Source organism: Choloepus didactylus, chromosome 1 (genome assembly GCF_015220235.1).
Source record: "Choloepus didactylus isolate mChoDid1 chromosome 1, mChoDid1.pri, whole genome shotgun sequence".
NCBI lineage: Eukaryota > Metazoa > Chordata > Mammalia > Pilosa > Megalonychidae > Choloepus > Choloepus didactylus.
In genome coordinates this window covers 139,490,466-139,508,714 of record NC_051307.1, presented here as the reverse complement: position 1 = coordinate 139,508,714, position 18,249 = coordinate 139,490,466, and the positions used below count along the sequence as shown (strand labels likewise).

The following is an 18,249-nucleotide window of genomic DNA, read 5'->3' as shown; positions in this document are numbered from 1 at the left end:
GAGGCGTAGCCCCACTCATTCAGCATGAGCCTTGATTACTGGAGCAGTATATAAGCTCAGACAGAAAGAGTGAGCTTGCTACAGCCAAAAGGGACACTTTGAAGAAAGCACAGGAGCTGCAGATGAGAGACAGCTTGAAGATGGCCACCGAAAGCAGACTCTTGCTCTGGACAAGCTAAAAGAGGACAAATGCACCAAGAGCAACTGAGAGTGACATTTTGAAGAGGGGCTGCAGCCTAGAGAGGAACGTCCTGGGAGAAAGCCATTTTGAAACCAGAACTTGGAGCAGCCACCAGCCTTCCCAGCTAACAGAGGTTTTCTGGATGCCACTGGCCATCCTCCAGTGAAGGTACCCGATTGCTGATGTGTTACCTTGGACACTTTATGGCTTTAAGACTGTAACTGTGTAACCAAATAAACCCACTTTTATAAAAGCCAATCCATCTCTGGTGTTTTGCATTCCAGCAGCATTAGCAAACTAGAACAGGGGGAAACCTGGGCCACTGAGAAATTTGCTTCAGGTCCAACAGAGAATGTCAGAAAACTGAACTATTACTTTGGGGGCTCACAGTTTAAACGTAACCCAGAGAAATAAATAAATAGACTATTTAAGAATTCCGATTGGCCTGGGGAGAGGGACTCACACACAGCAACTGCATTCAGTAGATACTGAAATCAAGCTGTGATTTTGCAATGAGACCTCATGAACTGAATCAGGGTTAAAGTCATATTTATGCTAAGTGATACACTGATCAACCAGTAATCGGATGGATTACCACATTGATTTGAAAAACGGTATTGTCATTACCACAGTTGAGATAGCAGGTCAAAAGTTAGGCACAGCCTAAATTCAGGCCGTGATTATTTGACTACAAAATTGATTTTGGAAGATGCTGCTAATGGCCAGTACATTTTATATAGAAATAGTGCTGAAAGATGATGCAAAAATGTCAGTAATAGGGGGGTATATGGGAGGGGTATGGGTTTTTTTGGTTTTTGTTTGTTTGTTTGTTTGTTTTTCCAGAAGAAATGGGATTGTTTTCATATTGACTGTGGTGGTGAATGCATAACTATGTGATTATTCCAGGAGCCACTGATTGTAAACTTAGAATGGATTGTATGGTGTGTGAATAAAACTGTTTTAGAAAATAAAAGATGATGCTGAAAACTCAGCTTTTCTACAATCTTTCAAAACATAATGCCTGGGTAGTAAATTGCTTCAAGTCTTTGAGAATCATGTGGTAAAACTGAATCTGTAAGTATTCTCTGAGAAGCTGGAGGATTTCTTCATGCCTATCTTTATGCTCATAATTTAGGAATCATGATTAATTCTATCTTTTAGAGACCCACCAAGGAAAAGATTTATTTCTTAGTACAGAAAAGGATCAAACTCATTTGTTTATCTTTTCTGGTTGTTTATAAAATGGTTTTTAATGATATAAGATTTTAAATCATTCCTGTTCAACTTTATTACCCTCCAGGGCAGAAAGTAAACATGCTATCAAACCCTCCTTGTCATACCGAGAATGGGAGCTGGGAAGAGTAAGAGGTTGACAATTAAAATGGTAAGATAGCAATGGCTTTGGATGCTCTTTGGACCATCTGGGTTCTCCAGTAGTCTTTCATTAAGATTATCTGTTCCGTCTGAGGGCTCCCCCTCTTGGACGGAAATCTGCAATTTATTTCCCTCCATATTTTAAATATATATCTTATAAATACATTTAACCATATTCATACCATGTTGTTTAGTGTAAGATCCTAGAAGCTAGATTCTGAGTGTGTGACTGAAGGCAAATTAAATTTCTTTGAACTACAGTTTCTTCGGTTATAAAATCAGGTGGTTGGTTGTATTAAGGAGCTTTGTGGATCCAACAACCTCTCCAATGATACAAACTAGAAAAGCAAATGAGTTGTAACATTTTCAGAGGAAAGTTTTTACTTTCAAGTCATTAGTTACATAGATACTTACTTTAGTACCAAATTTCCCTTCATGAGATTATCAGCTTGATGCTATTTCCAAAAATCAGCCATTTGAGAAAAGTCAAAACATTTCTTGGCATTTGTTGGAAATTGAACCATGTTTAAGTTCTAGCCCCCAGTCTTGTAGTATACCATTTGTAAATAGGACATTTGAAGATATTATTAGTTAAGGTGTGGACTTCAAAGATCTTATCTAGATGAGGCTAAATTGAATCAGGATGGGCTTTAATCCAAATGACTGGCATCTTTATATGCAAAGGAAATTTAGATGCAGAAGTCAGAAGACTGAAGTCAGTAGAAGTGGAAGTCAGCAGAAATCAAGGGAAGAGACACAAGGGCAGCAATCGACGTGACAGAGGATTGCTGGAACACTACAGACTCTTGGAGAAAGCAAGTCTTGCCAATACCTTGGTGCTGGACTTCAAGCCAGGCAAACTAAGACACTATCCATTATAAACATTACCATCAACTGGACTTGCTTGGGGTTGAAAATGCTCATCATCATCTTTACAATAGCAAGAGAAACAGCAATATCATAGCATCTGCTTATGTGCACATTGTGGTTTCATTAGAATTATTTGTAATTCTAATCTGATCTCTATTCCTAAAAATTTTGCAGAAACTTAACATAATGGACTGAACTGAGAAATGAGAAATTAAGAACAACGGTTATCTTACCTTCTATGCCAAGAACATTTTTTGCCTTATTTTCTTCCGAAACTTCAAACTTCCTTATGATGTCAAGACAATAATCTGTTGTCACATTATTCATCTAAACAAAACAGACTTTTAGTAGAGTACCTGTAATTTTTCTTTCAGCTTATCATTTATTTTAGTTTTGGCACATTTTATCTTGCTGTAAAGACAATGTGGTATTGTGGAAAGAAGCCTGGATCTCAGCACTGAATTCTAGGGCTAGCTCCAACTCTAGCTGGCTGTATAAACTCCCCTGGCTCTCCTCGACCTCAGTTTGCTCACGACAGTTCCTTGCAGTCATTGGGCCAGAGGAGATCTGAAGTTCTCTTCCTCTGATGAACATATCCAAAAATGTGGCTGTGTAACACATACAATTAAACACATTTTTCTGTATAACAAATCAAATTATAATGAGTACTCTCCAGAAATGGGGTCTTCTGATTTCAGTTTTGTCACGAGATGTGTGTGCCCTTTAAAGAAAGATGAAACCTGTGTTGCTCTATGCTAAAAAGACTGTGATGGTTTGAAGCTGTATGTGCCCCAGAAAAGATCATGTTCTTATAAGGGATTCCTGTGGGTGTAGACCTATTGTCGATGAAACCTTTTGATTAGGTTATTTCAGTTGAGGCCTGCCCCAGGGTGGGTCTTAATCCTCTTATCAGAGTACTTTATAAAAGAATAAAGGATAGAGAGAAGACACGTTAAAAAAAGCCCCGGAGGAGCTGAGAGATGAAGCCACTGAAGCCAGAAGCTGGAAGCAATGAAACCCAGGAGAGAAGGGGAGACCAGCAGATGTCACCATGTGCCTGGCCATGTGATAGAGTTGCTGAGGATCGCTCAGCTGGTAGCTGGTCTTCGGGGAGGAAACCATCTCCTATTGATGCCTTGATTTGGATATTTTCATGGCCTAAGAACTGTAACCTTGTAAGTTAATAAATCCCCATTTAAAAAGCCAATCCAGTTCTGGCATATTGCATTTCATCAGCTTTAGCAAACTAAAACAAAAACATACTCTGATTTTTGAAGTGTTATGGCATAGTACTAAGTGGTCAAATTCACAGGGTGTGAGGTACCAGCTCCTTTATCTTTGGGAAATGACCAGAGTGTCAGTCTCTCTATGCATCTTTCAGATCTAATCAGTGAAAACAGCCCTTCAGGTACTAGATAAATAGCTTTCTAAAGCAATAAAATAAAAATAAGTAATCAATGCAAATCCATTGCCAAAAGGCCATAAGCTGGTATCTATCTGCAAAATTAATGTTTCCTATGTAAATGGTGAAGTTTCCTGATCATAAATATAGTTAAAAAGAAGATGATTTCCTTCTAAAACAGAATGTTTCTAGGTAAATCCACCTGTGTGTATATATCTATAGACCCCTCTACTGAATCACCAGAGTATTCTGCCCTGGAATCCGCTAATTTCATAATCCTTACTTCATTCAGAGGCTCACATTACCAAATGCCAACCGAAAATACCAAAAATAAATGAAACCACATTGCTAGAAGGAACTCTAGTTCCAAAGAAATAGTTCTAGAGTTCCAAGGAACTCTACTTACCCCGTCAACTTTTAAGCAGCTTGTTAATTTGTCTGCTATAACCTAGAGAGATATATCATATATAGTCTAAAAGATAAATAACTGCTCACACAATAAAAAGAACCAAATTGATTTTAAAAAAAAAAATTATGTGCCATGGGAAAACTGAGATCACGTTGCAGTTATTCAGATTACTAGGTCATTGATTCGAAGATGCAGGGTACATGAACTGGAGTCAGGTAGAATACCAGGAGTCGATGATCTAAACTAGCAAATGAACAAAGTGCCATCCTGGGATGAGCTAATCACAGGTGAAAAGAAAACATGTTTTTAGTACAAGATATGAAGTAGACTGTATTAACAACAACAAAAAAAATCATATTTGAAAAGTAATCATCGAATTGACAAAAATCTTAGTAGGCACTCCAGGAAACTCATGAATTACTGGGCTCTATGTAAAATTAATGGGAAAGATTTCTTAGACTTTTCACCAAAAGCATAAGCAACAAAAGAGAAAAATAGATAAATAGGACTTTATCAAAATTTAAAACATTTGTACATCAAAGGACTTTATCAAAAAAGTAAAAAGACAATCTATAAAATTAGAGAAAATATCCGAAAAACTTGTATCTGAGAAGGATATAATATCCAGAATATATAAATGTGCCAGTTTGAATGCATTATGTCCCCCAAAACACCATGATCTTTTATGCAATCTTGTGTGGGCAGATGTATTAGTGTTGATTAAATTGTAATTCTTTCAGTGTTTCCATGGAGATGCAATCCACCCAACTGTAGGTGATAATTCTGATTAGATAATTTCCATGGAGATGTGGCCCTGCCCATTCAGTGTGGGCCTTGATTAGTTTATTAGAGAACTATGTAAGCTCACATAGAAGGAGTGAGCTTGCTAAAGCCAAGAGGGACACTTTGAAGAACGCACAGGAGCTGAGAGAGGAGCTGCAGCTTACAGAGACATTTTGAAGACAGCCATTGGAAGAAGAGTTTTGCTGACGCTTTGGAGGTACTAGCCTAGAGTTTGCCCCTAGAAGCTGCAGCCTAAAGAGGAACATCCTGGGAGAAAGCCATTTTGAAACCAGAACTCCAGAGCAGACACTAGCCACATGCCTTCCCAGCTAGCAGATGTTTTCCAGATGCCATTGGCCATCCTCCAGTGAAGTTACCTGATTGTTGACACCTTATCTTGGACACTTTATGGCCTTAAGACTGTAATTTTGTAACCAAATAAACCCCCTTTATAAAAGCCAATCCATTTCTGGTATTTTTTCGAAAAGGCAGCATTAGCAAACTGGAACAATAAATAATCCCTACAAGTCAACACTGAAAAGACAAACAACCCAATTAAAAAAAAGGGCAAAAGCCCAAGGACATCTCTCCAAAGAAGATATACAAATGGCAAATAAACACATGAAAAGATGTTCAACATCATGATCCATCAGGGAAATGAAAATCAAAACCACAATGAGATATCATTTCATACCCACCAAAATGGCTACTATTGAAAAAAAAAAAAAAAACAGAAAGTTACAAATGTTGGAGAATGTGGAGAAATAGGAACACTTGTTCATTGTTGGTGGGAATGAAAATGGTGCAGCCACTGTGAAAGACAATTTGGCAGTTCCTCAGAAAGTTAAGTATAGAATTACCATATGACCTAGCAATCCCATTTCTAGGTATATACCCAAAAGAATTGAAAGAGGGATTTGAACAAATAGCTGCACATCAATGTTAATGTCAGCATTCTTTCCAAGTGCCAAAAGATAGAAGCAACCCAAGTGTCCATGAACCAATGAATGGATAAACAAACCATGGTATACATATACAATGAAATGCTATTAGCTGCAAAAAGGAATGGAGTTCTGAGGCATGCTAAAACATGGAAGAACCTTGAAGATATCATGTTGAGTGAAATAAGCTAACAAAAGGATAAACGCTGCATGATCTCACATATATGAAATAAGAAGCTATGCAAATTCATAAAGTCAGAAACTAGAATACAGGTTACCAGGGTCCAGGTGGGGTAAGGAAATGGGGAGCTAATGTTTAATCAGTACAGAGTTTCTCTTTGGCGTTGATGGAAAAGTTTTGGCAATGGATGATGGCAACAGAGGCACAGCTTTGTGAATGTAATTAATGCCACTGAACTGCATATTTGAAAAAAGAAGAAAAAGGGAAATTTTAGGTTGTATATAAGTTACTATATACACCAAAAAAACCACAGAACTGTACAAAACAGAGTGAACCCTTATGTAAACTGTGGACTAAAATTTAAAGGTACCACACTAATGCAAAGTGTTAGTAATAGGGAAAACTGTGTGTGTGAGGGGGGTTATATAGGAACTCTGTACCTTCTGTAAGATTTTTCTATAAGCCTACAACTGCTTTAATGTTTTTTTTTTTAAAAAGAATTAATGGGGAAGAAATAATCACTGTCTATTATTAAAATTCAAGGATTAAGTGTTGACTTAATAAAATATAGTAAAACCCCATGGTAGAGAGAATTGAAATGCAAAAGTCAATCAGCTCCCATCCTTCCCCATCTCCTGTTCTCATTTAATTACACTCCCAACAGCAAAATCCAGCATATTATACAATCTTTAGGCCTCCCTTATAAAGTTATAACAGGGTTTTACTGTATGAACAAAGGTTCAAAATAGATTAATATTCTTTATTGTCCTTTTCTTCCCATTGTTTAGACAGAGCTGACAGGTGAAATAGAAACATTTTCTTCCTACTCTAGTCCTGTTTCCCAAAGAATTCATCTCAGTTTTGTTTGCTGTTGAATATCTGAACCACTTCCTGCTTTTCTATACAATAGAAAGATGTTCTACATACAAGATCTTAAATAGTTCTTACAATACTCTTGAAAGCTATTATTATCCCTTTTATAGACAGAAAAAATCTATTTTTAGGATGTTGAGAAAGCCTAAATATCTCTACCCAAGTCACAAAACCAGTAAAAGACAGAACCAAATTTCAAATTTGTAACTTCTGACTTCAGTGTAATTTACCTTACACTGGTGGTGTTCATTATATTTCTTGTAAAATTTACGTGCTTATTTTCAAAACTGATTAGTTTTTCAATATATCTTGAATTCCTGAACCTGTTCTTAACTTTTGAAATTTTACAACTTTCAAATCAATTTACAGTTCGACATCTTTAATTATTCCAGATTAACTCCATTCTCTTTTCCTTCCTTTTCCTTAATCTCATACAAGAAGAGAAAATACTCACTGGTCCTCACTTTAAAGTTCAATCAACTTCAAATGGTTTGTAGGAAACAGTCAAGGATCCATAAAGTAACTGTATTCCGACACTAACCTTTTATCGCCAGATTTAAAAGCAAAGCTTTCCCAGTGAGTGCAAGGTCAGACAGTCAAAACAAGGTTAGAAGGAGTAAATAGTTATATTTCTTATGGCTAAGGTTCCCAAAACACACCAAACACAATATCAAAATAAAATTCGTGAAGAATTTCAATATTACTAATTAACTTTTAATTTATTTTTCAAAGGAACATGAACATAGTTAAGCAAGTCAAATAAAACTAAGATGCTTACAACTAAAAGCAGAAGTCCCCTTCTATTCCCAGAATCACTCTCCAAAGATAATAATGACAACACTTCCAGACATTTCTTTTGGAATAGATCTCTATATTTCTAATTATTATGTTTATCCTGCTATTTTATGTATTATGCACTTTAGATATTATCTACTGACTGATTATTATATTAGATGAAGATTTAGTTCTTTGGGGCCAGCAAAACTAACTTTCCCTCTACCTCTCCTCCCCTTATAATTATATCCTAATTTCTAATAAATAAATTTTCTATATTTAAATTATTCTGACTATGCAGAAGTTGCAGACTGCTGAGTCTGTTGAATACTGTGACTGTGCTTCCATTCTTAAAAATTTTTTTCTGATTTGCTAATTGCTGCAATTTCTATTCATTTGGTTAAATTTTAATGTCCCTATCACCAATTCTTCCCAATACTACTAATGTCCTCTCCGTATTATTTTCCACATAGCCAAAGGCAACAAATAATCCATGAATTGCATTATTTGTTTTCCTGCATAGGTCCTCCTTCATCCAGACTAGCTGGTTTCTAAACTGTTATTCAGGTTTTCTCCTTACTTCATTCTGCCAATCCCATGAAACAGCACTTAGGAAATGAATTAATTTTTTTAGTTCTTGCTTGTGTTTTTGTGTGTATTCTTGTGTGTGTGCTGTTGAGAAATCTGATGCCATCTGATCCTTTTCCCAGAACCTTTTTTAGTTTGTTTGCTCATCAGTTTAGTTTTCTTTGTTTTTCTCTTTGCTCAAGCTTTTAGGGTAATACTTTATCCCTGAAATTGTGAAATTTCACTATGATTTGCATTGGTGTGAACCTTTTCACATTCTCTATGCTTGGCACTTAGGTCTAGCAAATCTAGAAATGCCAATCTTGAGGTACTAATAAATTTTTTGTATTATTTATTTGATAATTTCCTCCCTCTTATTTTTCTTATCTTTTTCTGTAACTCTTATTATTCAGACAGTGGATCACGTGGATCAATTCACTCCACTAATCTCCAAATCTTTACTTTTTCTTTTTCCATTTCTGTGTCTTGTTTGGTTTGGTTTTGTTGTTGTTATTACGGTTGTTTTTTGGGTTTTTTGGTTCTACTTTCTGGGCAATTTTCTCAACTTTATACACCTTCTATTAAGTTTTCTCCTCTGATCTCATTTTTTAAATTCCGAAGAGCTCTTTTCTTCCCTCTGAATTCTCTTTTCTCATAGCACCTTGCTCTTGCTTCATGGTTGCAATTTTTCTTACCACTCGGATGACATTAATGACAATTTTTAACTTTTCCTTCTCCATGCATTGTCTCCGTTTCCTACAATTTGCTGGTTTCTATTTATTTGCCTTGGTCTCTGTCTTTTATTTTAGGCAATTTCCTGAGACATGTAGTGAGACTTGGATATTTGTCATATTTAAGATCAAGTTACTAATAAGCTGGTTGGAAGTTCTATTTTCATGGGGCAGAGCTTGGTGGCTGATGAGCGTCACTGCAGAATTCTCTGGCTGTGCTATTTTTTTGGAAGACCTCTGATGTAAACATCTTTAGGGGTTTTAATTTTCCCCTTGGGCTGGTAATATTCCCTCAGTCTACTACCTATAGAGGATAAACCTAGGAGCTGAGTATTAGAAGGGGGCCACAGTTGACAGAGTTCAATGCCTAGATGTTCATTTAATTCTTGTATTAATTATCTATCTATTTCCATGAAACAAACCACCCCAGAATTTACAGGCTTAAAACAACAACCACTTATTTGAATCATAGTTCTGTTGGAAAACAGTTGGAACTGAAATCGGGTGGACAGTTACTCTGCTGATCCCACCTAGGGTTACTCATGCAACTGGAGTCATCTGGTCACTCAGTTGCAGCCGCATGGTTCAAGATGGCCTCATTCTGTGTTTATGGTCGGTGCTAGCTACTGACTGGGCTTCTTTTTCCATGGAGTTTCCCATTCTCAAAGAAACTAACTGGGCTTCCTCATATGATGGTCTCACAATTCCAAGAGGGTGAGAATAGAAGCTTCAAGCCTCTCTGAGGCCTAGTCTCCAAAACTTGTGCATCATTTCTGCACATTTCATTAGCCAAAGCACATCACAAGGCCAGCCAAGGCTCAAGGGGCAGAAAAATAATAGACTCTTCTTGATGGGAGGAGAGTGTGATGGTTAGGTTCATGTGCCAACTTGGCCAGATGATGGTGCCCAGTTGTCTGGTCAAGAAAGCACTGGCCTAACAGTTACTGCAAGGATATTGTGTGGCCAGTTCATTAAATCATCAGTCAATTGACTGCATCTGTGGCTGATTACATCTACGATCAACTAAGGCAGTGTCTTCTGCAATGGGAGAACCCAATCAGTTGGATTTAATACAATCAGGTGAAGACTTCTAAGGGAGAAGAGAGAACTTTCATTTCTTTTTCAGCCAGCCAGCCTCTCCTGGGGAGTTCATCAAAGACCTTCATCAGAGTTTTCAGTTCGCTGCCTGCCCTGAGGAATCTGGACTTGTGTATCCTGCAGTACAGAATTTGGACTCGTGCATCCCCACACTTGTGTAAGACACTTTTATAAAATCTCATATTTATGGAGATCTCTTGTGGGTTCTGTTCCCCTAGAGAACCCTGACTAATACAGAGAGGCCAAGTCACATTGCAAAGGGGCATGCAAACAAGCAGGTAAGATGTTTTGCAGCCTTTTTAAAAACCATCTACCACAATCCCCATGTTTTCAGTATAGTGCCCACATCCAGCTGTGTCTCCTATCCCTTAGCCTGGGTCCTTTTGGTCTACCCTCTTTCAACTCATACTTTCAGCTTTTTTGCCTGGTGGAAAAGAGACGGTTGTCCTGCTGCATGGGGCAGGGAAAAGGATCTGGAGGCCTAACTAGTTCTTAAATAGACTTCGGACCTGTGTTTGTGTTTTCAACCTCTCCTCCTCTTCTACTTTCAGAAGGATCATGTGATTCTAATTCCTGAGATTTTCTGGGGTGCTGCTAAGCAAATGGAGTTGTTTCATGGCTTTTCACCCTCTGGGATGGGCTTGGGTTTCAATATTCTCGAGTTTCCGTTAGGTCAGACAAGTTTCAAGAATTAGTTGCTCATGTCTCCTCTCCTCTTTTCTTTGTCTTTGTGGTTTTATGCAGGAAAAAAAAAAAGCCTCTTTACTGTATTTTGGTGTAATTTGTGGAGAAGCATCTCGAAATGGATGCTCATTAGGTTTTCAACACAACAAGATGACCACCATAACAATTTATGTTCCCAAAATGATTACCTCTAACTGATCCTAAAATTAAACCACAAACTTCAAAACATTTGAATATAAGATTATCTCACAGAATATGTCCTTTGAGAAATATATTCAAGGCAGCAAAATACTACAATATATAATTAATCTGAAACATTTCACATCTGCTTTAGTTGGGAATAGTTAAGACAAATAGTACAGAAATTCAGGAAAGGTTCTTGAAGGATGTTTTTATGATGAGGAAAATGCTTTAAAAAAAAAAAAGATAAAAGGTACACTAATACCAGAAAGGGGTAGTGAAGAGCAAAGAAGGATTTATAATTATTTCTCATAAGAGAGCAGAGATTAGAATGGCCATTAGGCCATTATGTTTTCATTGAAGGGAGATGGTACAAATGACATCTGGAATTGGATCAGAAAAATCAGGAAAATGTTTTAGTAGAAAACATAAAGAAGCAAAATGGGCAACTTTTTGAACCACTACAAACAGATAATGTATAGATCTACATCTGATGGAAAACAAAGTTAAAATAAGAAAACAACCTTCTAGCATGGTAACAGAAGAGCTATGGAAATTCGCCTAGAGCTAACCTTTCCCATGCACATGTCAGACGAAAGCTGTGCACAAACAGAAATCTGCTTATGACTTACCCATAGAGGTAGCCTTTGCTCTTTGTTAAGAGCTGGAAGGTTTTTCAAACTATGAGGGTGCTTCAAAATCCCTGCCTCCTCTTCCCTGCCCGCCTCCCCAATCCATAACAAACAAAAGGATAAAAGGAGGGTAGAGCTTGCTAAGAAGGATTGCCCAAGGGGTGAGGGGAAAAAATAAAATTATCACTCCTGAGCCACAACCCTGAATAGAAATAAACACAACACTCTGCCCCAGTGCCAAGATATGGATAAGAACTCTGAGCGAGATATATGCGGTTCTTTGGCAAACGCAGGGGGCAAAAATGAAAGAAAGATCCAAAGCAACCCTCTTGCTCTAGAACCACATACTAGACGATGACTGTGATCTTCATCTATGGATGTAAGGAGGTGATGAAAGAGAAACCTCAGCCTGCTGGCTTCCCACTTAACCTGCCCTTTATCGTGAATATAAAAGACAGTGAGAATTTCCTTTAATACATCTACATTTTAAGGATGAAAGTCCTAATCAAACAGCAATTGAACCTGTCAAGGTATAAATTTCAATTTTCATAGAGCTTCAGTGAAATAAAAATCTGACCCATGGACTGATATTTGATTTCACCTAATCCTTGACAGCCTATGTGGCCAACAGAGATATTTCATTTCACAAGTGAGTAACCTATAAAGTTCAATACTTTGGTGTTCTACACCAATCTTATATGCTATAAGAAACTAAACAAATTGACAAACGGATTCTTATATCTCCTCAGATATGTCCCATTGTGAAAATTCAGTTTTAAACTTAAAAATCCCACAAAACTCTTGACTCTCGGCTCTTGCTGCAATTTAGGTTGTGTCTTATTTTTAAAAAAATGCTGAGATGTATAAATTTATAACTATTTTTTTTTTCTGTACCCACTTAAATTACTTCCTTAGGATGAAATACTAGATGTGAAACTGCTTGGCCAAAGTTTTATAAATTATAAAGTTTTTATTAGGTGAAAAGCTGCCCTTTCCAAAGAGTGAACCAATTTACCACTTCCCCAGAAATATAAGAAAAGAATATCATGTAGGTAGCAGTTCTTTTACCCTTTACTAATGTCCTAGTTTGCTAATGCTGCAGAATGCAAAACACCAGAGATGGATAGGCTTTTATAAAACAGGGGTTTATTTCACTACACAATTACACTCTTAAGGCCACAAAGCATCCAAGGTAACACATCAGCAATCGGGTACCCTCACCGGAGGATGGCCAATGGCCTCCGGAAAACCTCTGTTAGCTAGGAAGGCAGCTGGCATCTGCTCCAAAGCTCCGGCCTCAAAACGGCTTTCTCCCAGGACGTTCCTCTCTAGCAAGCTTGCTCCTCTTCAAAACATCACTCCCAGCTGCACTCTCTTTTCTCTCTTTGAGTCAGCTCATTTATATAGCTCCACCAATCAAGGCCCACCCCGAATGGGTGGGGCCACGCCTCCATGGGAACATCTCATCAAAATTATCACCGACAGCTGGGTGGGGCACACTCCAAGCAAATCCAACCAGCACCCAAGGGTCTGCCCCACACAAGACCACAAAAATAATGGCATTTGGGGGACACAATACATTCAAACCGGCAAAACTAATTTTACCCTTTCCTATGACTAATGAAGAGTAAACATTTTTCATGGGTTTAGTGCATATTTATTAATTTTTTTCACTGGTTTCAACTGTTTTGCCCATTTTTTAATTGAGGTATTCATTTAGTTTTCTAGATGATTTATGAACATGCTTTCCATATTAAGGAAATACAGCATTTCTCTATTTCGTATGTTATAAATGTTTTCCTAGTTTGTACTTGACTTTAATGTTATGGTGTCTGATATATTTAATCACATGTAAATTTAAAGTTTCAGCACATTAATATTTGCCTTTATGGTTTCTGCCTCTTGTTGTATGATAATTTTTTAAATGTCTTTAAAAACTTCTTTCAGGTCATGCCCATATGCAGCTTCAAGCAAATTTAGAAAATTAAACTGGATACAGGTAATCATCCGCCAGGGGCAGAAGTCACAGAACGCTGGCTTCTTTCTTCCCCAACTAAAATTTACTGGCAGAATGTCAACATAATAAAAAGGAGGGAAGAAACCCCCTTAGCAAGTAGCATTCACTATTGCTATTCAAATGGATTGGGTTAATTCCACTAGCAGAATGAATTTGAAGTCAGTAATTTTAAGCATTTTAATTTTAATTCTTCACTTTGCCGTACTTCTGAATAGCTCTGTCAAAGGGTTTTCACATTCATGGATACAGCCCTTTCCGAATTTGACTTTGTGAGACAGGAAAAGCAGATATCCTTTTCCCTCTGTAGTGGTCAGGAAACCAAGGCCCAGAAACAACGAACGCTGACCTGCCCAAGATTCTCCAACCACTAAAGCTGCAGCGGGTGGAGTCCAGGTCTTCGGGACCCCTGATCTAATGCTCTTTCCACTTCACTGTGAGGTTTTTGAGGTGAGCATGGAGAAGTAGTTTTAAGAGCAAGAAATTGAGATGGCATGTTCTCGGGGGTGGGGGTGGGTGGGAGAGTTTCCCTTTTACTACCCCATTCCCATTTTCTACCTGTCTTATAGTGAACTTCTAAAAGGGAGAATCTCTACCTTTGCTAAATCATCAAACTAATTTAAATAACTGACTTTGCTCAAACGTTTTGCTGAGCGTTGCTTGGTTTAACCCTTAAGAAACTAACAACAAAGTTCCCAAAAACTGAATATGTTACTGCTAAAATGTATGTGATTGTAGTAAAAGAGTAAAGAAAAATATTGCCTGGGATGGGGGAAGAGGGGAGGAATGAGAAGAAGAAATTCAGAAAAAATCTTAGTTATATATAGAATTTTACAGCAAAGTGAGTGTGGACACCTGCCCACTTGCAATCTAAAACAGCTCTTTGGAAATGGCCAGCTCTATGCTATTAAACTAATATCACCATTTATTGAGCAGCCAACTTTTATTGAGCAGCTAATATGACAGGCAGTGTTCAGGGGATTTACATCCATATCTCATTTAATCCTCACACTAGTCTGGCAAGGGCAATATTATTACTGAAAGCATTTTATAGCCTACAAAATCGAGGACAAAAGGTTAAGTAATGTGCTCAAAGTCACAGAGCAAGCAAGGCTAGGCATGTAGGTCTGTTCAACACGTTTCTACCACAGAGTCCAATAATAAACAAAAATACATTATTTGGTCATAAAAAGAAATGAAGTTCTGATACTTGCAACAATATGGATAAATCTTGTGGGCATCATGTTGAGTGAAACAAACCAGACACAAAGGACAAATATTGTATGATCTCACTGTTGTGAAATAATTAGAATAAGCAGATTCATCGAGTCAGAAACTAGAACATAGGCTTCCAGGGGTTAGGGCAGGGAGAGGGAATAGGAATTAATACTTAATGGGTACAGAATTTCTGTTTGGGGGTGATGGAAAAGTTTTGAGAATGGATGGTGGTGACAGTAGCATAACATTATGAAAGTAATTAACAGCACTGAATTGTATATTTGAATGTGGTTAAAAGGGAAATTTTTAGATTGTATGCATATTAACTAGAATAAAAATTTTAAACAAAACATAAGAACGGTAGCACACAAACAGTGAACCCTAATGTAAGCCATGGACTACAGTTAATAGTTCAATTATAATATCTTTCATCAATTATAATAAATGTACCACACTTATGTAAGGTGTTATTAATAGAGAGGTATTGGGAACTCTATTTTCTGCAAACCTACAACTTCTCTAATTAAAACACACACACACACACACACACAAACACACAACATTAGAGCCAAATGAAATGTTAACTTGCTTGTAAAGAGGTTATTCTTAATGAAAAGAATAAGGGAAAGGTGCCTCAAACTTTTGGAATTTTCTTTTGAAAGCAACATCAAGAACAGCATTAAAACTATTTTCTACTTGGGTACTGTGTGTCTCAAGTAAGAGCTAATAGTGCTAAGCCAGTGGCTGTGTCTTTAATGGCAGTTGAACAGAGTAGATCTCTCCACAGAATTTCTCAGTGGCCATCTCTTTCCTTCTCTCTCTCTCTCTTGCACAAATGCATCCACACACAAGATAAGTACAAAAGAAAAACAAGACAGAAGAATACAGCCATTTTTTTCTTTTTTGTATTTTAGGCAGACTTTCAAATAAAGTTCAAGAAATTCATTTGAAAAACAAACACAAGGAAAAATATTCATCTCTGCCACCCACAGAAACTGTTAACTGAGAATTTAGGATTTAAGAAATGATTATGATTACTGAATCATTATATAAATATTTCTTGTTACTTTCTAGTATATTAGAATAGATAGAAATACTTGAAATTTCTGAACTGTCAACCAGCTGCCTTGAACTCTGATAATTATTGTATAATTATGTAGCCCTTATCTAATGATTATAAAAACTTTGTGACTGACCCTCACTTGTACACCTTTATCCTGTTTTTCAACTTTAGTCCTGCAATCACTAAAAACAGCTCCTCATGTTTATTAATGAAGGGCCTTGCATCAACCCAGAACTAACCCACCCCAAGTCCAAAACTATCTTGTTATACGGAGCTGGATCTGACCAAAATTGGCCCACCTGACATGTGTTGTAGCTTAAACCTTTAACCTATAAGTGACCTATACCTCATTATAATACTAAAAATCACACCCATCATCATATTAAGGCCACCATTTTCTTACATACATTCTGTGACTAAGCATGCAATCAATCTGTGCACACTCAATAATCAGATCATCTCTAACCTCGTTGTGTCAAGCCATCATGCTCATTATCCAAAAACCTGCCCATCTTTGATACCATAAAATTATCTGTTACTGCAGTTTGGGGACACAGATTTTTAGGCCGATAGGTCATCTGATCTCCTGCTTCACACCTAGCAATAAACTCTTTCTCCCTTTGAAACCTTGGTGTCTCGGGAGTTGGTCATTTGAGCGCATCAAGCAGAGAACTCACTGCTTTTGATTGGTATAAAAACGTTAATTAAACCAACTCCAATTTATCATTCTATACCTACTATATTAGCACCTAAATTGGTTTGTTTAATGATAAATAACAATTTTCTCACTGTTTTCTTAATTTTAAACTGAAACAATTCTTTCAGATAGCACATGTTTCAAAAGATGTGAAAAATTAAGCTCCCTGATAAGTAAATAGTTCAGAGAAAGAAATATATCTACAGATATGGGTGTACCAAATACTCTTTATCTTTTTCATTCTTGTTAAAGTAAAAGATTGTAGAACCTGACCATCAAATTAACCTGCATGTGAAAAAAATTCAAAAATTTCACTTTAATGCTACAAAAGGTGTATCCATATCAATTGGAGCAAATTTTAAGTCAGTGAACCTTTGTACCACTTATTTATTTACAAGCCCGGGCTAGCACAGATTATAAATGACAAAAAGACTTTAGGCTATTGCAAGTATAACTGATAATTCTCTGGTCAAGTGGAGCAAAATAAACTAAGTTATAAGAGCTAAGTAACTTTCAAATGGAAAGCCACTTCAAAAAATGAATTTAATTCAAATTGGGATCAATATAAATGAGCATGACTACATGTATATTAATTAATAACAATGTTTCACTAATAAATATTTTTGGTATCTCAACAAGTTACCTTTGTTTAAAAAAAAAAAATGATCCAGAAGAAATAGTACCAGAAAAATAATTCAATTTTATTCTGCTTCAAAAAGGAAACATCTAGGAGAACCTGAGATGGCAGCTAGGAGAGACAGGGCAAAAAAACACCTCCGTGAAAAACACTAGATAAAAGCCAGAAAGTGACCCAGAACACCAGTTCCAGCAATGTACCAGGTGGACAATGTCTGCTAAATCCACAGGGACCATGCAGTTGGTGAAACCAGGAGTCTGCATTCTGAAATGAGTGAGTAAGCCACTGAATATCCAGCAGCCATGCTGCAGCATGGGGAAACTGAGGGTTGGTGTTTGGAGGCGGACTAGTTCTTTTTTAAAAATACCCAAAAGCGGCTGCAGATACGGCAGCGAGAACCGCACAGTGAAGTGCAGCAAGAACAGGCTGTGCAATGCCTCAATATCTGGCGTGGAAGCTAGCCTTTCACACACCCACTGCTAATTATCTCGGAGCGAGGAAGGCAGAGGTTAGCCAAAGGAAAAAAACCATGCCCCTTGTAGCCATCTTCTCAGTGGGCTGGGAACATTCCTGCCCAGCACCGGAGCCAAAGCCCAGAGCCGCGCCAAAAAAACCCAATGTGACAGGAAGTGTTTCCAGCAATACGCGCACATGTCACAATCTCAGGCATGGACAACAGCCTTTCGCGCACCCACAGCTAACTGTCCCGGAGCTAGGAAGGCGGAGCTGTGCGAAAAGGGGGAAATTAATACGCCCCATACAGTCATCCTTACAGCAGGCTGGGAATGCCCCTACACGGCCCGGCGGCCCAGAACTTCCCATGAGGGTCAGCACGCACTTGTGACATAGAACAACCTTCCCTCAGTAGAGGCCCTAGAAGGGCACGGCTTGGAAGAGGGACCCTCTCGGAAATCCCAGGGATCATATGCCACTACCAAAG

General features: G+C 37.6%; 1 protein-coding gene across 6 annotated transcripts in view; it reads right to left on the bottom strand.

Moving 5' to 3' along the window:
* Positions 1-18,249, bottom strand: part of PLCH1 (phospholipase C eta 1) — a 262,393-nt gene that overhangs the window by 79,493 nt on the left and 164,651 nt on the right. For all 6 annotated transcript variants that reach the window (XM_037842070.1, XM_037842071.1, XM_037842073.1 and 3 more), the window contains exon 7: positions 2,659-2,752. In XM_037842070.1, the coding sequence (XP_037697998.1) occupies positions 2,659-2,752 (94 nt within the window). The remainder of the gene's footprint in view (positions 1-2,658; positions 2,753-18,249) is intronic.